We start from the raw sequence: 25,455 nt of genomic DNA, 5'->3' as shown, positions 1-25,455 counted from the left end.
AAGGCCCTTATGCCTCTAATGCTTAGTTGTTTAAAAAATGAGATAACTGCAAGTTGCTCTGGAAAGCATCTAACAAATGGCAGCAATGAGAATGACTGAATATTGAGGTATCTATTCCTCTGTCAGCTCCAGCTAATTTCTGATGAATAGGTTACATTTATGAACAGACCGTCCATCATTTAAAATGAAATAAAAACCTGTTACACAGATCTGTAACAAAGAACCTCACTTTTACATGGGTGATATTTATTACACAAACAAAGGCATCAGTTGGTGGAGTATGAATAACCTGTGATTAAGATGCATGGCCACTGTATTTAGTTTAGTAGGGAAGCACATAACACTAGATTTCTACTAGAAAATGTAAATCTGACCATAATAAAGATAAAAAGCATATTTGTTGTTTCAATTTAACACAATGTGGACATGTATTAAAATTAAATATATAATCTTAGACATTTGTTGGTGGCCATGTGACAGTTCTGACACTTTTGTGCATGTTCTTGTGTCTGTGTTGTCTTCAGGGTTCTCAGGTTTTCTCCCCCTCCTGAAAACTGATTGTGATGGATAGACATAATAATATATGTAACAAAGTAATGAGAAATTTAACTGTATAGCCAATTCCAAACTCTTGAGTATCCAAAATAATGCTTTTGGATTCTTTCAAGGATGCTCTCTCTCTCTCTCTCTCTCTCTCTCACACACACACACACACACACACACACACCACCCATGCGCTCACACAGACACACACACCACCCATGCGCTCACACAGACACACATCCACACACGGAGACACGAACACACGAGCCTTCCCTCTCCTCCACTTCTCCCTTTCTCCTCCACACTCCCTGTCCCCCCCCTCCCTCCTTCTCTTCGCACAAACAAACATGGCCGCCAAATCGGACGGATCCGCCGCCGCATCCGCCGTACCCTCGGCTGCCGCGTGCGCGCGCGACAAGGAGCCCGAGGCGCGTGGCATCCTGGCGGCGCCCGTGGAGCGCGAGGGCCGCTCCCGCCGGCACGCGCTGCTCGACTGCTGCTGGGTGCTGTGCGCGCTGCTCGTCTTCTTCTGCGACGGCGCCACGGACGTGTGGCTCTCGGCCGACTACTACGCGCGCCGCGACTACTGGTGGTTCGCGCTCACGCTGCTCTTCGCCGCGCTGCCCTCCGTCGTGGTGCAGGTGCTTAGTTTCCGCTGGTTCGTCTACGACTACACGGAGGAGGCGGATGAGGACGCGGCGACGGTGGCGGCGCGCTCGCGCCGCCGCACACTCGGCTGCTGCCGCGCGTGCATGTGGGCGTTCCAGTCCCTCGTGCACGTCCTACAGCTGGGCCAGATGTGGAGGTAAGGGCTCGCGCGCGTCCCGTTCTTTAAATCGTATCAGCAACATCAACCAGCATCACCCGACGCGTTTTGCACGGTGTTATGTCATGCTTAATTCCGAGTGCACTACCCGGGGTGATTTTTAAGCGTTAAGAACAAGACCTTAAGGATAAAAGAATAGTTTGCCAACTCGGAGTCAAGTCTACAACTCAACTAAAGCAACACTTTCATATGATTTCTCAATCAAGAAAAGCTTGTGCTCTGTTGAAAATGTCCCACTCCATTTGTACTGCTTATAAATACATTATAAGCTATTAATAGAGGATGCAATTCAACTATGACTTGTTAACACTCACCATTTTACGCTAAAGAAATCCATAGCGCTGGAACATGGCTCAGATAATCATTTTAGTTATTATTTAGTGTGGAAAGAAATTACAGAACTACTCGTCTGCATTGGTGCTCTCAAAGCATTTCTGCTGTCAAACTATGCCTGCACATCTACAAAAATGTCTACATTGTTGAGTGCCTGCCATTTTAAATTGTATTAACATCTATAGTGCTGAATAAACACTTCAGAAATTATACTAATGATGGCAATACTTTAACTGTCCAGCTTACACTACAAGTGCTACTAATATTATTTCACCGTAGTAGTTTACTGTACGGGTTCAGACAAATAACAATGCCATAACTAAATCCATATTAAATTACACTCAGCCTCATTTCACCTTGTAGTAGTTTTTTCCTTAACACCTAGAAGACAGATGGAAGCAGTGAGCAATATACTCCAGCCTGGGTTGGCACTACTAGTGCTGTTTGGATAGGCAATATACTGGCAGGATAGATGTGCCAGGGGACAGAGAGAAAGACCCATGTGCCACAGACAGCCGGGTATTAGATTATGCTGAAATGGATATTATCGAACAAAAGCTCGGCCACTCTAGGGGCTCAGATTTTCCAAATGTGGGAAATACAAAGTGATGCCAAAGTTTAAACGATTGCATGAATGTGGTATTGTCAGTTTGGCCCTCCCCAAAAAAAATCAGATAGGATTTTAATTGTAATCAGAGAGCTGAATTAAATATAATGCCTCCAAAATAAACTGGATTAATGTACATAAGTGTAAACGACATGACAGTGGTGTTTTAAAAAAAAAGTCTTGAAAGCTAAGTGGAGGGTCAGTCTACTGATAAATTCCATGTAACAACAAACGCCCACTTGGACTCGAAGAGCATTTCAGCATAATATCAGTGATTCCACTCGCTGTAACACACCTACTCATTAACTGATGAGTTGAGCCACGGAAAATCGTTAAACACCAAACTCTTTCTTTTGTCCTTTTTTTTTGTATTTGTCTACCCATCCTGCTTAATGATAAATTGCAAACTCTAGCAAGGCTCCCCCTGACAAAGCAGACACTGCTCTCCAACCCCACCACTGATTTTCTGTCATCTTGCCGGGTCATTATTTGCTAAGTATGGGAAGTCTGAACTCGTGTGTTTGAAGTGGCTCCTGGGTCAGCTTTCTCCTGGAAAAAAAATCATTCGCTCTTGCTTGCCACACTGTTTGTCCTCATCCCGTGACCTACCCCTCTGTGGTGTGAAAGATTCCTCGTTCGGATTCGGTATAAACCGCTGTAGGAATTCAACCCTTGCTGGTGTGAAGTGTGCTGACTGTTTTTGTGAGTGGATATAATTGGCATTCCCTCAGTCAGAGAAAACAGTCTTTAAGTCTGTTTTAGTGTGTATGAGAAAAAGAAACCTACACTACTTTTTTTGTAGTTTTGAAAAGGCTTTGAAGCTTTTGGTGCGTTTTAGGATATTCTGCGAGTGTACGCGTGCCTCAGAGAGAGAAAGAGACACAGAGAATAAGCTGAGGTAAGACATAAAGAAAAAAAAATAAGATAGATAGACAGAGAGACAGAAATGAAAGCGCTCATAGTATGTAACTATGACTAAACGAAATAAGTATGAACTAAATGAATGTGGTCTGAACTAATGTAGTCTGTGATATTGTATTTTTAGACTTGCCAGAAACAAAAGAACAGATAATTTCAATTTCTTTTTATTTGTAAAACACTTTAAACAATGGACATGATCTCAATGCAGCTTTGCAAAAAGAAATAGATGTTAAATGTATAGATTATTCTTTCTAGATTTATCCATAATGGTCAAGCCAGTGGTGACTGACACAGAGAAACTCCCAGAGATGGATTAAGGAAGAAACCTTGAGAGCAACCAGACTCAAAAATGAACTCATCTTCATCTGAGTGACACCAAAATGTCCATTCATTATAGTTTTAATCGTTTTTGAGGTTGTCACCTGTTTGTTGGTAGGCACTTGAATGCAAAACTGTTCAAGGCAATTGCAGCCCTAAGCCATTGTCCCAGACTATTAGCATTAATTACAGGCCAAATCGATCTTTATGGTTTTTGAGTTTAACCCTCCACGGTAACCTTTTAGACTGGAACCATCCTCAGCAGCAGCAAGTGATTTTGAACTGAAGAGAACTTCAGGATGAATGAGGCGGTTCAGAAAGAATAAAGGGACAGGATTACATTTACAGAAGGCAGGATTTTGGAGCTAAAAAGATGACAAAAGCTTTTAAATAAAAACGTGGGTATGCAGTGATTAGTATCTAATAGAAGTGTTTTAAAGAAGGACACTGATCCCATGGAGGAGCTACTGTAGCACAAATTTGTTGGAAAAAAGTTAATGCTGGCTAGGATAGAAAGGTGTCAGAACACACAGTGCATCACAGCTTGCTGCGTACTTTGCCACGTACCACCTACCTAAATATTGCTGAAGATAAAGTACACTCTTTGGCCACAGTATTTACTTCTGGCACTGCCCTTATTAAGCAGAAAATTACGCCTTGCCACACTACAAGGTTGATTCATTCTCTTAATTCCCAGATCTCAATCCTATTTTACGTTTTTGGGACATGCTTCACAAGGCCAGCTTTTACTGGATCTGCTGCTAAGATCTTGTGGTGTCTGTTATCATGGCACAACGTAATACCTACACATTATTGGTAGTTACAGTTAGTTTAAGAAATTCATGAGAAATACATATTTAAATACTTTTGTCAGGTTTTAAGCTCCATCCCTGGTTATCATTTGTACATACTCCTACTGATATATTGGTATGGTTTGATGTGTGTACATGGGATTATTTAGTGTTTGCTGAATAATTGGTCACAAACACACACACACATACATTCTGGGTAAGAAAAGATTTAATTGCACAAAGCAGGAGAGTCTGTTACACTCAGTATAACTGAGTATACATGCTTGCTGTTGTATTACCATACACTACAACACATAGACAGTTAACCTTCATATACCCACACAGCTTAGCCTTTTCAACTCACAGGAAGAACGTCTGGATATTCATGCTTTTAGCAACATAGCTTTCCTCATAGTTTCAGTATACTGTAGTTACTGAATCATTTATTGTGGACATGTTAATATCCTTTAAATTATTATATAAAGCTGCAACTCTGAGCACTAAAATCCCTGTATCTGCCAACGACTCTGCCAACAGATTATGATGAATTTACTTTGCAAAAGAATAAATAGACAATTTCCTTAGATGCGAGGCATTTTGAAGTGGGCTCATAATTTGTATTTCACTGCAAATGAGTTCTTAAATGATATCAATAATGTAGCATTGGAAAAAGCTGGAATAATAAATTTACTCTACACATACACCCAGCGCAAAGAGCGAAAGATGAACAGAAGAGTTGAGAGAGTTATTCGTGCTGAGCTGCAACAATAAAATCATCTTTGGATAAAACTCATCTGTAGTGGTGTAGCTGAAGGTCTGACTGAGCAGAACTGGACCTCATCCCACTCACAGGGGATCTTCGCAGGCTGTATTACTGCTTGACCTGGCGAGCTTATTCAATCCCATGCACGTGTAGGACAGAGAGAGGAAGAGATTTACTGGTGGGTTGGTTTTTAATTATTTAACGGGGGATGGAGAGGACTTAGGAGCCTCAGCAATTGTCTGAGAGACAATATAGCATATCATGCCGTGCTTCTCCTAAATGAAATTCGTTCTCTCAGGTCACAGTGTTGGTACAAACATTATGAATTGCAGCATAGGTGTGTGTGTGTGTGTGTGTGTGTGTGTGTGTGTGTGTGTGTGTGTGTGTGTGTGTGTGTCTATGCATGTACAACAGGGTCTTGTACTCTGATTGAATCGTAAAAGGATATAGTGCTGTCACACCTTTTGTCTAATATACCGGTTATTTTAGCATGTGCACTTTCTAATGTGTATTTCTATGAATATGTAACGGCTACAGTTAGTGTAGACAGAACTTAATTGTTTAGAGTATTTATTTGTAGTACAGATATCTCATTTTGTCTCATTCCCAGTTTTATCATCCTTTTATTAGCATGACAAATAGTGGTACTTAGAATGCCAAAGCCTGGGTTTAAAAGGACATAAAGATAAAAGAATAATTACGTACTTGTATAGTTTAAAACTGCAAAAATTAAAAGAATGAATAAATTTAATGAAAAATAAGTGTTTATTACATATGCTGCATGTGTTGTGTGTTTGTTTTATGTCCTGAATTGTGCAGGAAGGCTTTTAAAACTTTAGAGCTCATCACTGGAATAGGAAAATATAAGGGGTTTTGTGTTCTGAGGTTTTCTGCAGAGTCTTAAAAAAAAGTCTAACTAGGAATTTAAAAATAAAAATTTTAGGCTTCAAAAGTCTTCATTTTTGCTGTTTTATGTCTTAAATTATTTTAAACAGGTCTTAATCTTCCATTGTCCATGTAACACTACCTCTAATGCTAATTAAAATGCACATTGAAATGCTCACACAGCACTTTAGAATGTTTTTTTTTCCCCCTTTGGTGTTGTAGCTCTTTCTTTCACTAGTCCAAATATAATTTGCTGTATTACAGCTGTAAATGAGACCACCATGCAACAGCCAATTAGCTTTCTGTTATTGGTGCAAATCTTTATTGGTTTGTACCACAGACTTAAATCAGATTAATTTTTTTTAGCTATGGGGAAATGCAAGTTTAGTGATACTTGTCTTGTGTTTTAGTGGTTTGACATAGGTCTTAAATGTTATTCTTAATAGTCTTAAAATGTCTTTTGACTTGGTGAAACCTGCAGAAACCCAGTGTTTTCTCACATTATAGATGATGTTAGCATTGAGCCACTTTGCTATAAGGGTGCCATTGTCTGAATAGGGGTATAGAAAACTTTGAATATGTCCTAAATTGAGCAGGACAATCACAAATTCTTTTTTAAATATATAATTAGCATTTTTTAAGACATTTATTATATGATACAGACTGAAAAACAACCTAGCCAATCACATCTAAGCTGAGTTAGCTCAAATCAGAACAAACGCCAAGTTAGCAGCAGTTTTATGAAAAAATATAAGGCTGTTTACATGAAATGTGAACTGAGTGGATGCGAAATAAGGTAGGAGACTGACCTGGAGAAGAAGGTATTGTCATGTAAAATTAAAAATCTTTAAAATATATTAACTAGAGATTTGTTTGTTAGCCAGTAAGCCTAAATTCAATCCTACTAAACAAAGCTCGATAAGTAAGATGATAATAGTCTTGGCACGTTACTCTCACACTTATTCTCAGTGACCAACCCAACATCCGGTGCTGCTGTAAGATCTGCCACTGATTTCCATGTCAGTCACATTGTGCATCTGTCACTCCCTCTTGTAAAAAGAAATACTTTTAAACTGTATGTTTTGATTTATATATAACTTTGATGGTATTGTCAAGTGAAAATGCTACCTAACATTGTTTACTTTTCCATGTTTTTGAGATAATTTTTTTTTAACAGTTTAATTAACGGTTCCTGTTAATACACCATGTATTATTCTTTAGGACTATAAATGCCGTTAAGTTTGTTAATTTGTATTTTTTTGATAAGATGACAGGAGAGATCAGAGTGAGGGTGGCTTGTTTTAGATCTATGAGCAATAGAGAAGACACACAGGGAGACAAATTTAGAGAACTAAAGGGTGGATTTATTGTTCATGCTACTTCAGTAGCTGGTGTCCTGTGGGAGTCGATGGCTCAATCAAATCATCACCCTTGAAGTGATGACTGCAGGCCTCTTGTATTACAAGTGATGTTAAAATCTACATACTGAATATTGTAAATTCACTTTGTGCATGTTTCCTCATCCAAAGGGAATCTATGAAAACTAAATACAGAATAAAACTATGAGGATTTTAATCACATAACAGGACACAGTAATCTTGAAATGAGGCACTTTTTTACCTTCTTATATCAAAAGAATTCAGAGATTTTTGAAATTCTTATTATATAGACATAAGGCCATGCATAGAGTTTTATTTATTTTGGCTATGGGGATAGTTAAGAGCATCTAAAGCCATTTATCTGTTTTGTGTAACAGTTTCTTGCTTTTGTTTGTGAAAAACAGGTTTTGCTTTGTTCTTCTGGTGATGGAGAAGAAAAGAGTGGCAGCACCAGTAGAGGAAAAATCAAGTAAATATGTCATGTAATGAAGCCAAAGGCAGATGCAGGTACAGACTTTTATTGTGAAAGGTGCAACTGAAATAGTCGAAAAAAGAACCAAAACAAGGCAAATCTAAAGCAATGGTACACAGAGCAAGAAACAATTAAATATCAAAAGCTTCACCAGGAGACACTGGAACAATATTCGTGCTGATTAGGGTCAAACAGGAAAGATATTTGCCTGATACATGACATGCCATATACAGCATATTAGATCATGTAGTTCGTGCGCAGATTTCGGAATATGCCAAATGAGCATTTTAAATTGGCACTTTAGAATGTTTAAAAATAAACTAGGTATTAGTGAAAGCGATGTTAGAATGTTGATTGTCTAGTTGTATGTTTTCACACAAAAATTATTGATTTCTCTGACATTTTAAGGATGATTGTGCGGGAGGGTGCGCTTCCACAGCTGTTGAGTTTATGTTGTGAAGCACGAGTTATTTTACATTTACATTAATGGCATTTGGCAGAATCACACTATTCAGAGCAAATTACTATTTTAATTTATTTACCGAGCAGGTGTGGGTTAAGGGCTTTGCTTAAGGGGTTCAGCGGTGGCAGCTTGGTGGTGCTGGTATTTGAAGACCGTCCAATCAAAGGTCCATAGACTTACCACTTATTCAGCCTCTCCTGTAGTCAAATGTAATATGCAAAACAACAAATGGCTACTCAATCAGTGGTAATGAATATTTATCTAACTGATTAGTAAGTAGTAGCCTGATTAGTTAACTGACCTCACAGCAATTTAGGAGGTCACGTAACATTTGACTTTAGATTTAAATACCCTTAATGGTCAGTGTCTTGTTGAGGGGTATAATAGACATATAGATAGCAGATATATAAGTGGTAACACATTGGACCTCTAAACAGAAGTTCATAAGTGGCCAAGCGCCACAAAGCTGCAACCTCAGCGCGCTTGAGCAAGACCTTTAACCCTTAATTGTTTAGTTGTATAAATGTAATAATTGTAAGGTGCTCTGGGCAAGGACATCTGCCAAAATGCCATAAATCTAAATATATGATTATATGCACGAAAGTGAGTGTTAGTGATATGAAAAAATTCAACTTCGTTATTATTTAGACTAGTTGTAATGTTTCAGTCTAAATAGTTCTTCATAAATGAACAATTAATGTAGTTTTAAATAGTTATATTGTTTCTTAATAGTTTTTATTATAATACACAACAAGCATAGTCAAACTCATCATTAGTTATTGTAGTCGCTATTGTATTGTAGTTATTGTGTAGTATCCATGCATACACCAATCAGCCATAACATTATGTTCCCCCTTGTGTTCCCCTTGTGCTCTTGTTATATTACTCTAATGGTATATATGATGTGGGGCCTTTATACAGATTGGACTTGGTTGTCCAGCACGTCCCAAAGATGCTTGAAAGGATTGAGATCTGAATTTGTAGGCCAAGTGCACACAATGAACTCTTTGTCATGTTCCTCAAACAATTTGTAAAAGATTTTACTGGGTAACAGGGTGCTGAAAGAGGCCACCGCCATTAGGAAATATTGTTGTCATGAAAAGTGTATTTTGTACTTGGTACATGACAAAGTCACAGCCACATGAATGTCAGGACCCAAGGTTTCTGACAGCGTTCTATCATAGCCAACCTGAACATTTCAGCAATTTGTGCTGTAGAAGCTCTTTTGTGGGATCTGGCAGTAAAGACTAGTGCCAGGGGGGCCCATGACACTGTTCCTCGTTTACCAATTGTTCTTCCTTGGAACATTTTTTTGTATGTACTAATCACTGCATACTCGGAACACCACACAAGACCTGCATAATTTGGCTCTTTTGAAAATATGCCTGCCAATTGTTCCTGCTTCCAAAATATCAACTTCGGGAAAGGACTGTTTATTTGCTGCCCAATATATCCCACTACTTGACAAGTGCTATCGTAATGAAATGATTCACTTCACCTGTCATTGGTTTTAATGATATGTCTTATCAGTGTATAGAACTGAGTTTATAGCGGTTTATGTAGAAATGAAAGACTACCTTGATGAAGATTAGAAATTAGCAAATGATTAAGTAAACAAGCAGCCTGGGGTTTAAGCGCTGTTAACTACAACTGCAAAGTGCACCTCTGAACTGCCAAATCAACTAAACTGCTGCTCTAGTTTACAGCTGTGACGGAAACTATTATTGCTATTATCTTTGGGTTCACTAAATTGTAAGCTCAGGAATAATCTTTTTCTATCTTTCGAATACTATGGACATTGTTGATTCTTAAGGGATAAAAAGTAGATCTTGTCTATAAATTAATTTGTAGTAAGTCCCCAAATTAAAACAACTCTTTCCCCCGTATTTTTTCCGAGGTTGGTCGTGATAAATCCCACCTTCTCCTTAATTCTCCCTTCCATTACACGACAGCTGCCAGCCCAAGAGGGTGGGGCAAACACATGCTTTCTCCAAGGCAAAACAAATGCTGCATCTTTTTGAACTGATGCAATAACACAAAGGAAAGTACTATCTGCCCTAATTTGCTCTGCCACCCAGACAGCATGGTCAATTTTGCGTCCGTGGATACTAGCCTAGGACGTTCAACTAGCAGTCTCCTAATGTTATGGTGACATTTTTTCTGTTAAACCAATTAGGAGATAATAGTTCAAATTGAACTAATCCGCTCCAGAATACTTGCATCAAAGGAATTGTCCAACTTTTTGAAAAGTAACTTTTTAATGAAAACTCACCATTGGGAATCGACACCATGCTCCTATTCCTTAGCATATGCATGCTTCAGGGGAGATGCAGTAAACTTTTTATTAAACACACCACACACACACAAACTTCCGCTGATAGAGAAGCTGCAGTGGGGGTATTTGATGTGTGTGTTGCAGGTGTTGGAAAGCAGCAGTGTGTGTCTGTGGGGTCATTACAAGAGTTGATGAGGAGATTCTCTCTGAGCTGCAGGCAGCAGACCAAAGCCAGCAGGCATGAGCAGAATTCCAAACCACACGTCACGTCAATTTTGCTTTTCCCTCAGCAGGGCCGTCTACGTATAGCCCTTTGCTCACAGCTGGCACTGTTTGTTTATACTGTGTTTGTTTGTTTCACTGTGTACAATATTTGGTCATTCTCTGTGGAAATATGGTAGAAGTGGCCTGTTGGTGCTCTGTCACTCAGGGCATGTTTATCTGTCTCACTGAGGCTTGTTGTCTGTATTTTTGTCTCATTGTGTTCTGGTTGTCTTCTGTGTTTCTCTCTCTCTCTCACTTTTGAACCTGCTTATTGTCTAAGCTGACCTAGTTCTCTGTAGGTCCTCACACATACTGTTTGAGTCTAGGAATGACTGTGTTCAAAATGTCATTAAGTTTCTATGTGAGAATGTTCATTCATGCAAGTAGAATGTATGTCTATTAGTGAGCATTGTATATTTATTTAATGGTTGAAATAATTACGTCTGCAGTTCTCTTTGCTCTTAGCCTCGACCACAGATTTGCTTTAATAGCCCATTTTGTCAGATGGACATGTATGTAGTCATTAACAACAATGGTAATCTAAGAACGATACCTCCATATGTTGCCTTCTAGCCTGTTATAAAAGGAAAAAAGGCCCAAACCTGAAATGGCTTTAAAAATGGTTTTAAGCTTACAATAGTTTTGACAACAAATCTTATGGGCTTGAGATAAGTATAAATTAAATAAAATTAAAATAACCTAGTATGGGATATGATTCGATCTTTGTAAACAAGAAGAGTACACAAACAGGAGCTTTTGTTTATTGCTAATTTCCTTATAATTTAGTGTATAATTCCTGAACTGAAATATCTTTCTCATTTCTCATCTCAGTAAATAAAGTTGCAGCTAAAGATTCCATTGTGAGAAATTTGACATTGTTTTGGGGAAATGTGTTTGTTTAGGAAAATACCAAAGTATATTAAAGGCAGATTTCATTAAAACCTGATATTTTTTTTTATCTTTTTTGACTGTTTACTAGAATTCACACATAGCAACACAGATATTTCCAGAAATATATATTTATAATCTGGGCATGTTGTACCTCTCTAATGGTGCTATCAGGCCAGCTGCAGGGTCCTAAGCCAAAAGTTACACCTCATCAATGTTTCAGTCTATCAATCGTGAAACATCTGGTTGTGGTGCAGTGACCGGAGCATCTCCCTACCTCCCCTGCAGATGTTTCTAGAATGCCTTCATCTGCCAGTTTTGTTTTTTCTTATCATTTTAATCTCCTCTTTTCTGGTTCCTTCCCCAGAAAGTCCAATGTCACTTAAGAAATGTGGTATGGTAGTTTACAGCATCCCTGTGTCATTCTGTAGGAATAACTTGTTTCAGGCAGCTTGCATCAAACCCTAGGGTAGTTTTTTAAAGGTCTATGACACCCTAGAGTTTCCCGGGTTGCATAGCTGATTTTTCTATTTCTCCTACATTTCTTCTTCTCCAGAAGGTATAATAGATGCTTAGGTTACTAAAGATCCTGTCCTCTAATTTCTTTCTTGTTTTTTTTTTTCTTTAGTTTACTGTGCTCAGGGCTAAAAGCCTGTTCCTGATTTAATTTCAGGGCTTTCCTTTTACTTCTCTTCTGCCTTACTCCATGTTCTACCTTTCCTTCACAAGCTCAGTTATTTCTTTTAGGCAGACCTTCATGGAATTTGTCATGGAGTAAGTAGGTTCAGCTTGGCAGGTCAGTTGCAGATTCAGCCTTCTCTAGGTTTTTCGTTCATTGACTTTGGATCCAATGCTAGTACCAGTGCTACTTCAAAACTAAATTTGTATTCCCATGTTGAATTCAAATACAAGTTGATTTTTTTCAGAATCAGAAGCATATTGTTTGTACTATATTTACATTTGTGCCATCTGCAGAGGGACATGGATAAATTATGATCTCTGAACACAAACAATATGCATTGTTAAAGGTAGGCTGTTAAATAAGGCCAGATTGGATCTGCTTTATGTTCATTTTAAGTCAGCACCCATGTGTCTGGACAAACCTTCATCCAGCTTCTTAGTAGACTATTGGCCTGTTTTTGTTCATTGTGCTGGGCAATATAAAAAAAATATACATAAATAATAATATTAATATTTAATTAAATATTTAAAAAATATAAAATATACTGAAAATAATCAACAATGAACGTTTTGTTTTGTTTATCCAGCTTAAGTAACTGGCTTATCCTGGACAGGGTCTCGGTGCATCTGTGAACACTATATATAAGTTGGAAATACACCCTGGATGAAGTGCCAGTCTTCTGTAGGACAACATTTACACATATTGCCTTAATCATTTAAACCTAGTGCACTTTTAGTGTACTCAGTTTGAATGTTTTTGGGAGATAAGAGGAAACCAGAGAACCCAAAAGCAACCTACAGGAAACTGGGAAGAATGTAAATCTAAACCCAGTTTAAATAATATTGATTATTTCATAGAATAACTATCAGGTGATTATATAATAATAGTTACATATTACGTAATAGTATTGGCAAAGTTGTTAAGACTGATGGCAAAAACTGCAACTGATCGTTTTAATAAAGACTTCTGGATGTCAACAAATAACTGTAATTACTTTACTCTTACTGTGCATTAAAGTGAGGAAAACGGGAAAGCCTCTTTACCGTGATTGATTAATATGAAAATAGAAGTAGCTTAATTCTACAGCATATGCCTGATAATTTATAGCTGTAGCACAACAGTGGAACATTGACATCAAACTTGGTCATATAAAAAAGGAAATATGATTGAAGCTACAAGACAGCTATATTTTGAACACCTGTTCTGCACAGGGTCTAATTCTCCATCATAGAGTTTCTACAGAACAGTGTGTTTAACAAATGCCTGAGCCAAATGCTGAAAAAATATTGGGCACTTTAAAAACAGTCTCCAAAACAGACAATTATGCATGTAACAAAATCTCTTTATACGCTTACATTCGAGCTGAAACAAAAGAATCATATAATTAAGTACACCGCAGCAATGTAATTACTTACAACAAATTATGGAAACATTTCTAATTTAAATTCATGAAGCAGTGAGGCAGCAATGGAAGCAGATCTGTACCTACAGTATGTGTGCAGATCAATACAGGAAAGATTTTGCTCACTGCAGTGAATGCCTTACATTCAGGCACTGAGACATAGCGGGGTTAACAACGCCGCAGTCAAACTTTACAGTGCAGCTTTTATTTAATGTGTGGTATTAAACTGAAGCGTGTAACCTCAAAAGCTGAAACATTTACTTACAGGATTGTAACTGAAACCAGCTACTTACATCAGAAGAGTATCCTGAAACCATGATGGGACATTTTTCCAAATCTGATTTTATTTGTACTTTCATCGAAAGAATGAAATGCTGGGGATTTTACACAGATACATTATTCTGATTGAACTGAGTCATTCATGCATTCATGATGCATTCTCAACAGATGCAAATACTAATATGAATAAGGCATGTTTTTTTAAAGGTTAACAAGAATTAGACTAGAGCTGTGCATTGTAACTGAGATTCCCTGGATCCTACAATGACAAGAACAGGAGGATTGTACTTTCATAATATGGAGCTCAAATAAAGTGCCTGGAGTGGTTCCTAATAAATGCCTGGTCTGGGTCATAGCGATTTAACTTTGCATCCTAGTTTTTAGGCAAATAGAACTAATTTGATGATGAATGGAACAGACAGCCTAAAGACACTTGATATTACTGTGGATGGTACCAGTTAGTAACCATAACGATGATTTAGTCAGAAACATTTTTGCTCTGAAATATCTATTAGTGAACATTTGATAACATACACAAAATAGACTTTATGATAAAAGTATAATAAATGGCACCCAGATAAAGGTGGGTCCCTCCTTGAGTCGGGTTCCTCTCAACCTTTCTTCCTTATAAAGTCTCATGGAGCTTTTCGTGTCCACTGTCACCTCTGACAGTGGACACGAGCTTCTTAGGGATTGCCATGTAATTCAGGAGACAGCAGATGCAAGTGCAGATTTTACTTAAATGGGTGAAATACTAACTAAAAACAGTCATAAATGTCTGTATATGACACTGGATATAGAATGAAACAGTCACACTGTGTACGAGGCTGTGGAATATGCAACAATCCATATGCAAGACAAAAACAAAAGCTTGAGAATGAGATATCCAAAAACCAGAACATAAGTAGGGTTGCTAATTAGTGATAATACAGAACAGGTGAGAGTGTTCAGTGATGTGTGACAAGGTCATGTGACATGCAAAGATTGATGGGTAATGTAGACATTGTGCCAATTTGAGTATAATTAGAACAGGAATAACTATATAGGGATAAATGTATGCATTATGAAATTTATATTCTCAATGTATTGCTGCAAAACTGATTTGTGATCATGTGCAGTGTTAAAAATGCTATATGAACAAAATCTAGCAAGACTAACAAATGCAGGTTGAAAAAGAAGACCCTCGTACATCTCTTGATTAATGACATGCGAAGGTGGAATATATTTCGTATCATTTTTTTGAAAAATACATTCATTAATATTAATACAATAAAAATACAGGAATATCATGATAAATTTTTTCTTTCAAATGGCATTAGTGGGGCTGATGTGGCTGCAGTTTATTGTCCAGATACGCTGACATAAATAAATGTGAGTGGTGAATGTATTTTAAATCTTTTGCCGAAATAAATAGCAAAACCCCCCAAAACTTTCTATCTATTGGAGCATCGTTATTATTATTGTAATATTCTGAGACATCATTTGAAGAAATTGTAATAAAACATGCATTTTTTCTTCAAATGGTAGAAATGGTAGCTTTAATAACTTGCCGCCTGCCTTTCAGCTCGATTAATTGGTGCAAGCAGTCGCCACTCCCAGAGTGCTTTTTAGGTTGCAGTTCACACAGCAGGAGCTAAATGAACCTATTTGCATAGGCATGTACTTTTCACGATTTTGTTAGAAATGCCACAAATTGCATGTTTAGAAAAGCAGAGGAAGCAAGATGTGGTGCTTGGCTCATTTAAAAATATGCAATTCTCAAGAGACACTGTTAGTAAACCAGATTTGATTTATTTTATCCTTTTTTTAGGGTTTGATCAAGATTACACATCCTTCATGTTTAAAGTGACGTGTGAATGACAAGCTTGCACTCACTCTGTTCGTTCATGACTTTCTCCATCGCTTTCTTTTCCCTGTTATGTCTATCAATCATATTAGGAGACTCTGACTGGCTGTAATGATTGTATGCATCCCAACATCTGGATGGTTTCAAGGCCGTTATCATGATAATGTTAATTTATTGCCACACGTAAAATGTGTAGAGCAGAAATTATAGTCTAATTTATGCTTCTGTTGTTTGTATTTCTATTTTGCCATGACAAAATGTTTAATCTGCATAATAAATATATATTTTTCTATTTTTATTTAATTTATTCTTTCTGGTTTTGTCTTCTTTGAGTTGTCTCTTTAGTAATGCACCTGGTTCTCACTGTTATCATTAGAAAGAGAGAGTGAGAAAGAGAGGGGAGTGAGGGGAAGATGACTAGTGGAGGAGCATCAGATTGTTATGGCATTTTTCATTTTCCAACTGAATTGAAGTGTCCAACATATAGCGAGTGTAATAAATAGGCCATACCATAGCTGAGGAATGAGGTGGAGGGTCAAATGGAAAAAAAACTCTTACTGAGTTTGTAAGATTTTTTTTTAAAGATCTGTTGGTATGTTCATGATTTCATAATTATATTCAGGCTCATCTGGCCAGAGTTCCAATTAGTCTATATATACAATTTTGAATGTTTTATTCGAGGTAGTTTTTTTCTTCCTACTGTTTCTAGCTCATTTATTGATGATACGCTAATAACAGTGTAGAGAAGCACAAGTAATTGTTAATTTATTAACTGTGTTTCTCACACTGGGAATAAGACACAAACGTTCATGAGGAAAAAATGAGAATGTGCTCCCAAACTCTTTAATTTACTCTTGAATTAAGATCTTTAGTTACGACAAAATAAGTAGAATATTTGCAAGGAAAAAATTATTTATTTATTTATTTATTTATTTATTAAATATATATATATATATATATATATATATATATATATATATATATATATATATATATATATATATATATATATATATATATATACAAACTCTTTCCTATGAAAAAAAAAATATTTACTTGAATTTTGAGGGCTGTGGGCCAAAAATAAATGTTGCCTGATAGCAAACATTATATTAAAATGGAAGCTGACATGGTTCCCCTTCTGTTAGATTTCATAACATTTTTAAAATATATATATATATATATATATTACTCTGTGATTTACTTAACTAATGCAGTTTTATTTTTTAAAGTTATAGTTCAATGGAACAATGAGAAACCAATTTATTGTAAAGTAGAGTTCAACACTTAATGCAGCGTTTCATTTACCTCTAATGAGAGACATGAAGCTGGTCCTTATTTTTCAACAGTTTTTGCAAATGGCATTTTTGTTCTCTTCATTTTGTCTTCTCATATATGACATGGCAGGCTAAATCAAAGGTCATCATGGGTCAACTTCAGCCCACAGGCCCAAGTTTGGTCATCACTGACTTAGTTATATTGGGGTTTCTTAAGATGTATTCAGGTTGGGCAGTGTGGACTGGGGTGTGGGTTGTGAAAAAAGTTATACTAACATCAGTAAATAAATGGTTTTGAGGGGGAAAAAAAGTGCTTAGATTAAATACTACTGTTTACAGCTACCAGTGTATCCTTAATCATCATTATTCACACAGTGCCGTGGACAACCATTTAGCTTAAATTGATTGGCTTATTGGTGCCGGTTTGGTTTATTGCACTCTAGTGTCCAGGCACATTGACTTATAAATAAAAGTGTAGTATAGGGTGTATTTTAAATGCCAAGAATGTAGCAAAAAAAAAAAACCTTTATTTCCATTGGAGCCCAGTTTGCTGTTGAAGTTTTACAAGCCATACAGAGTAATGTAAGGAGTCTGCATTTCAGACACACACATATACACACACACACAAATCTCCAATAGCAGAAACAAACCGAAAGTACAGGCCAGTGAGTGTCCAAGAGTAAAAACTGGCCATGTTTTTTGGGTAGGAGGGATCAAATTACTCTTTGTTCTGTCAATCAAGAAAACACTAGCCAATCATTGCCATCGGTGAGCTCATATATGCAGAACTTTATTTTATGTGTATTCAGTTCTAAACAGCAGATCTGGTGGTTAGTTTCCAGGCACGTGTCTCAGAAAACATAGCTGTTATAGGTTAATAGCTATTGGATTGGAGTTAACAAATGAGCAAATTGTGAGAAAGAAAATGTTTGAAATAATAATTGTGAATCGAAACATATTGAAGAGTGGAAGTAAGAATAACAATTGCCTGGACGCGTCTTCATCAAAGATCTAGCATGAGCCAGAATGGTAGGGGAACGTATGAAAGGCATGGACGAGGCACACGGGCTAGACTAGGCAAGGCGAGAGAAAAGGCACAAGAAGAAGAACAGATAGAATATCCAAAGCTAAACGTGGCAAAGCAAAGGAGCAAGGGTTCACAATGAGAGTCGAAAGGTTTATATACATTACTTTATTTTCTTTGTCATTCTGGACAACTGTTAGTGTTTAGGATGCAGAGCTACAAAACATCATTTCAATTTCACCCTTCGCCCATACTGTAGCTCTGTTATTTCTGCAATCTTAAAATGATCACATGACCATTGGGTGCTCACTGAATGCATATTGTACATTGTGGCAGCATGGTTGAAGATACTTTGGAAAATATGACACGTCTCTATGGCATCTTCGTTAGTGTCACAACTATAGGCTTTTTGCCTTCATGTGCCATTCAGGTACCGGTTCACCACATCTACAACCTGAGCAGAAAGACAGAGACAGACTGAAAAATAGAGGAGACATTGCCTCTGCGGTTGCAGTATATGTCTGTTCTGCTGCTATAATGAATTTCCTGCTCAGGTTTCACCCAAACTCACCAATCTTTCCATTTCTATCACCCAGACTGATTTCAACTGATAAATCCTAGACAGGTTTAAAGGTCCAATCAGTTATTTGAACTCAATAAAGTGGTGCACAAGGAACAGATTGTCCAAATCTGGATTGCAGACTGAACCCTTACTGCACATCATGTAGCAATTAGTTTAGAACCAGATTAAACTTCCAGAGCCAGTTGGCATTTTGTATTCGCATAACAAGATTCCTGGGAGTTTAAGAAGAAAAATCTCTGAACATCCTCTAAAAAATAGAACAAAATGTATCCATGGTTTTATGAATCATGTTGGGATACATTGTAGACATAATTAAGAAGCTTTATGAATTTGCTCTGTACATTTTCACAATAGTAGATGATGTATGGACAAGTCAAGACATTAATCGCCATGGTAGTCAACTAGGCGAGTCAAAGCAACAGTGAGATGGACAGGTAATAAAAGAAGGTATACAATAAAGAAAGCAGGCAAAATGTACTTTGTTAGCACTTAAAAATATTCAAACTTGATGTGATCAGTGTTTTTGTTATACGTTAGCAAAGTAAACAGAAATGGCAGATTCAAAGGCAGAGTCAAGGTTTAGTCAAAGGTCAGGCGATGAACAAGCAACGGTAACTGGGACATGCTAGAGCAAATGAGAAAAAGAAACAGAAACTTGATCAAAACTCCTGGCAGACAATCAACGACTAAATAGCTTGGTGTCGACTGGCACAGAAGTTACAGCGTGTACACTTTGCAATGAGTGAGTGTAATGTAAATGCCGCAAATGTAAGTTCTTATATACTATCGGTGTGGCTGTGTTTATAATTAAAGTCCAGGTGAGTTTCAACATGATAGAGTCAGTGGTGGCTGGGTGTAGTCCTCTGTGCCTTTGGCTGTTTGTGTTGCATTCTTAGAATTGTAATTCAATTCCAATACCAGCATAAATATAATAGGTAAAACCAAGTCTACAGTCAAATGACATTGTGTAAAATTATACAGGTAAAAAAATACATTATGAAAGTACATCATCATTTCCATTTAATTAAACCATAAAGCAGTCACAATTTTTGCTGCCTTTTAAAGCGAAAGCAATTTGGCATAGTATTGCATAGTGGAAGCAACACACTGTGAAAGAAGACAGTCGATGTCGTGGGTTGTATATCACTATTCAGTCCCACTGCAGACCGAGACCTTACATTACAGAGTTTTTTTTTTCATCTCTACTGAGGCCAGAGTTGGACATGGTGGGTCATCTCTTAGGTCAGTGTCAACCTGGATAAAAAACAAAAAAAGCCCAGACACCTGTGTCCATATCACGTCCTTCATCCAAGGAACGTTAGTCATTAGTCATGCACTCAGGTACAGATTCACACTACACAATAGACATCAGCTGAGCTGTGAATGCATTTTAAAAAGTGACATGCCCTTAAATATTACAGTATGATACACAGATTTATTTCTTAATAAAATTTGCTTATGTTATTTATTGCAGTATTTGTTGTTATGTTATTAATGGAACTTAAATAATCATTAAAACTGGAATAAGTAGAGAGAATATTGTAGTGTAATTGGAACTGTACTGGAGTAATAGAGGGAAATTATAAAAAGCTATTTAAAAGGCAACTATAAGTAAGTTTTCGAATTGCTGGTTAAACACTAAGATTTAATACTGTAATATCGTCTAGGACTGATCTCTACAGGAGATTTATGAGCATTGAATTCATTCATTTCACCCAATGAGTGTTTATATGCATGTGTATATTTATATGTGAATCTGTTTGTCTAAAGACATAACGTCCACTCTTCTTGGAATTTGGCTTGGGGTAAGATTCCAGGAGTGCAGCTTGGCTTGAAATCAAAGCTAGGGTCCAGCAGTAATTCTCTCATTTACAACCCTGCGGTGTGTTATTGAACACATAGATGATGGAAGCATAATAAAAGCACAGAATATGACATTGAGACACAGGGGACATAGAGGCTACATTTGTTTTGTCTAAAACTGCACATAGTGTGCTGTTTGTATAGTTTTGCCAATTTGTTGCTATAATGGAGAACATGGAGTGTGCTTATAAAAGCCCTCCGTGCATTGATTAGGGTTGCTAATGTAAATAATGTACCCTTGATAATACCCCTTATTTTTACAGTTTGCATGGAACAGGGTGTAGGATGCCATTTGGGACACATGCATGGATTCAGTTTTGGGTCATAGAAACCAAAATAGACAAATACACACACACTACAGAAACAGGGAGCGCTCCAGAAAGTTATCAAAAATGAATAGATTTGTGAAAATGTTTGCATCATCCTAATCTTTAACAATAGGCTGCTGTACTGGGGAATCAGTGTCATGTTAACGAGTGAATACACAATGTAGGATGTCCAACACTTTCTTACTGAACATATATGTACAAGTGAACATACAGTAGATATACGAATCCCTCAGTTCTCCTTAGTGTAAAAAAAATGGATCTCAACATTAAATAGCAACTGTTGGAAAGGTGTGTAATGTGCAGAAAATGACGACTAATTCGCAGTTCTTGGAGAAAAAAAATTCGTAAGAAAAATGGTCAGTTTAGATGCTCAGAGCAAAAAATTGGTTCATGAAACTATCACAAAACATTCAAATTATCACTGAACATACAGGCAGCAACACACAGTATAAAGAAATAAGCATATATAAATATTTGAACTACTAATTTAAAAACAGTGAAAATCCAATTATTTTTGTGTAAACTATATGCAAACACCTTTTATGTGAAATTGCTTATTTGAGGTTGTACTCAAATAAAACAATATGCAATTTATATGATGCTACCGATTTGTTTTTTATATGAATTACATTTTGCATATATATATATACAGGCAAACTATCTTACAAATATTGATATATTTAGCAAGAGTAGGACAAGAACAAAGCAGCAGTGTCAGAAAAGACATAATTGAAATACAATTAGTACAGTGTACGCTAACTACAACCAACAACTGGTATGCCACTTGGTTGAACAAATAGCGGAAACTGTGTGTGGCACTAAATAAAAAGAAAAGATACTGCATAAGAAAACTTTATAGCTAAGTATAGAGACCAGATTAATGAAAGTCAGTAGGAGTAAGACAGAGTACATGTGTGTAAATGAGAGGTAGGGCAGTGGAGTGGTGCGGTTACAGGGAGATAAGGTGGAGAAGGTGGAGGAGTCCAGGTACCTGGGGGCAACAGTGCAAAGTAATGGAGAGTGTGTTAGAGAAGTAAAGAAAAGAGTGCAGGCAGGGTGGAGTGGGTGGAGAAGAGTGACAGGAGTGATCTGCAAGAATGAAAGGGAAAGTTTATAGGACTGTGTTGAAGGATTAGAGACAGTGGCATTGAGTAAAAGACAGGAGGTGGAGCTGTAGGTAGCAGAACTGAAGTTGTTAAGGTTTTCGTTGGGAGTGACGAGGATGGACATGATTAGAAATTAGTTTATTAGAGGGACAGCCCATGTAGGATGTTTTGGTGACAAGGTGAGGGAGGCAAGATTGAGATGGTTTGGATATGTGCAGAGGAGGGACATGACTTATATTGGTAGAAGAATGCTGAGGATGGAGCCACCAGGTAGGAGGAAATGAGGAAGGCCATGAAGGAGGTTCATGGATGTGGTGAGGGAGGACATGCAGGTAGTTGGTGTGTAGAAGACAGGGTGGTATGGAGACGGATGATCCACTGTGGCGAAGAAGAAGAAGAAGAAGAAGAAGAAGAAGGAGAAGAAGAAGGAGAAGAAGAAGAAGAAGATAGAGACCAGATTATACAGTACTAAAAAAATATGTAGATATACCCCCAAGCATACATTCATATTACTGTACATATAATAAATAATATATAGTAAGTATTCGTTTTATTTGCATTTAATGCAAATAAAAAGGTTTATTTTCACAATTTCAATGCTATGAATTAATTCCCTGTATAAATGTGAGTGGTGTCAGGGTGTGGATGAAAGTGTTCTACTGATTACTATAGGTTGTGTATATGTTATTTATAAACATATGGTAATATGTGTATGTAATCAAAGGATATGTGTAAATGTGTATTAAATAGAAGCAGCTTCAATGAGCCAATAACATTTAAATACATGGACAGAACTAAAAAAAAAAAGAATTAAACATTGTGAATATGCTGACACTTCTACAGTAGGCAGAGTGATATTAGAGAGTATATTCAATACAATTTAACTGGTATAGTGCCTTTTAACAACATAAATTGTTATGAATCTTTAGAGCTTTAGAAAAATCATAAATGATTATGTCATAAGAATGCAATATGCAATAAGAAGCTTGCCTACCAAGACTATATTCAGCAGGAGGATGGTTGGAAAACGTCTTTAAAAGAGGTTTGTGTGCAAAGTTATGTTTAAAAATCAGTCCAATGGATCCTGGATCATGTACACACTGGGGCCACAAGAAACACTTTTTTCATTCAAGTTCTTCCATACAATTATCACATTAAACACATGACAGCATGAAATCATTTCCATACAGGTCAAGAGTTACAGTTAACATTCAAATCAGTTAGTAGGATGGGGAAAAGTGTGTTATCAGTAACTCTGAAGTTCCACTGTTGTTTTTTTTCGGTATTTCAGAAAATGTTCACATGGAATTTTTTTTTACATAGAACAGTCTCTAGAGTTTATGCTGAATAGTGTTAAGCATATCAGATGTCCATGCTTAAAGTGAATAGGATATAACAGCAAAACACAGCACTGGGTTTCATTCTTGTCAGCCAAGAATCTAAGACTATTGTGGTCACAAGTTCATATTATCAGAACAGATTTAAAATCATGTGATCTTTCTCATCTAAGCTCTTGATCCTTTATTGACATTACTAACTGCCACAAGATTGGCTGATTCTATGAAAATACAGGTGTTCTTTTTAAAATGCACAGTTACTATATATACCCGCTATGTTGTCCTATATATCCCACCATCCTAAAACAAGAAGAGGGTAGTAGCAAGTACGAATACTTTTTATAATTCACATTTTTGGGGTTAGTGACATTTAGCATAATCCAGATCTTGCTAATATTGTAAAATAGTGCTGTTTTTGAAGTTTGTCTAACACTGGCATATGAGACAGCATTGCCAGCGATGCATCAAGGTGACTGTCTTCTCTTTTGGACAAAGCATACACTATATCGATATGTATTTCAAGAATTCCTGTTACATTAGTGAACTATTCATATTTTATATAGCATAAACATGTAAGTCTTTGCAGAACGTAACAAAATATTTCACAACGTGCAAAAAAAATGTAAGTGTGCACAATCTTGACACATTAGTTGACAACCTGCTATTGCATAGCACACACAGACACACACACCTTCAGCTGACTCATTAAATGTCTGTGTAACATGATGCTTTAGTGGCACATTGCCAATGCGTGTGGGAGTATTTGGCCAAATGGTTCATCATTCTACAGGTAATGAGAGAAGTTATAGAAAGCTCAAGGTAACATTCAACAGGCCGTTAATGAGGTATGCGTGCGCATGTAGTTGTGCGTATAGCTGCATGATTGTCTATATGCACCAGAGTGTGAATGATGGCATTAGTTATTGGGAATATATCAGGATGGCGGTGAATAGGAATTCAGGAGATTTAAAAGGCTGAATAAAAGGGAAGGAAGTCAGGGATTGTGTGTGTCCACAATGGACTCAACAGTAGGAGCTGGTGTTCAGGCTTGACATTATAACTTATGGTGATATCAGTAGATCCACCTTAAAAGTAGCCAAAGTTGGACTGATTGGCAGTGTTTAGCCTCTAACAGAAAAAAAATCTAATACAAAATCATCCGCACTGAGCAAGATAAGTTTTTTTCCATTTTCAGTCCATAGGCCATCTGCCCAGTCTCATGCCTCACTGGTAAGCCTGGGCTAACTCAGTAAGCCTCTCTCTTCTCTGGCTGTAGTCCTAGTACATGCTGCAAATAAATGTGGTACTGGAGCAGGAAAGCATCAGGGAGATGAGCACCATGCAGGTATACTCATAAAGTCAGACAAGGGAGATTCCACTGAATTAAACCAAGTCATGTGCAGTTGTTGCCATGTGGCGTGTGGCACTTAATATGCCAGGTTGGTGTGTCCTTGAGCAATGAAGTTTTCTGTAAATAACAAGAGTGGACGTTCTGACAGTATTTAAAAGCAATCTGAAAATCCTGGACAGATAAAGGAATGAAAGTGAAGTCAAGGCAAGGAGTTACAATTGAGGTAATTGTTTGGTGACTATTAGGCAATGCTTGAACTTGAAAAATACATATAAATTCTGAAAATGAAGAAGATTGAGACAAGCTTATAGCATCAGCTGCAGGCATGTGAACCAAATTAAGTTTCTTATCAAATTAATTGATATCAGTTTGTTTTCCTGGGCAATAAAGAAAATGGGCTAAAACCATAATGGGGAAAATATTTTACTTATCTTAACAGCAATTTATTGGACAAGATATCAACAGGAATTAAACAAATATATAAAATAAATCAGTATGAGAGAGCAGTTCCCCTTTTTCAATGTTAAAGTCTTGTGAGTAAACACATGAACTAGTACTAGATTTTTCACAAAAAGAAGAGTGAAGGTTGTTCTATTCTATATCGATGCTACAAACAGTTGATGAGATTTTACTTCAAATATTTAAATC

At 37.0% G+C, this 25,455-nt stretch overlaps 1 protein-coding gene across 1 annotated transcript in view; it reads left to right on the top strand.

Moving 5' to 3' along the window:
- The first annotated feature begins 759 nt into the window (after positions 1–759).
- The window catches only part of xkr7 (XK, Kell blood group complex subunit-related family, member 7), a 72,084-nt gene continuing 47,388 nt past the window's right edge, over positions 760–25,455 (top strand). Inside the window, exon 1 of the mRNA XM_046869536.1 lies at positions 760–1,348. Within this exon, the coding sequence (XP_046725492.1) occupies positions 762–1,348 (587 nt within the window). The 5' untranslated portion in view covers positions 760–761. The remainder of the gene's footprint in view (positions 1,349–25,455) is intronic.

Source organism: Silurus meridionalis, chromosome 16 (assembly GCF_014805685.1).
Source record: "Silurus meridionalis isolate SWU-2019-XX chromosome 16, ASM1480568v1, whole genome shotgun sequence".
NCBI classification, from domain to species: Eukaryota; Metazoa; Chordata; class Actinopteri; order Siluriformes; family Siluridae; genus Silurus; species Silurus meridionalis.
This window is presented reverse-complemented; position numbering and strand designations above follow the sequence as displayed.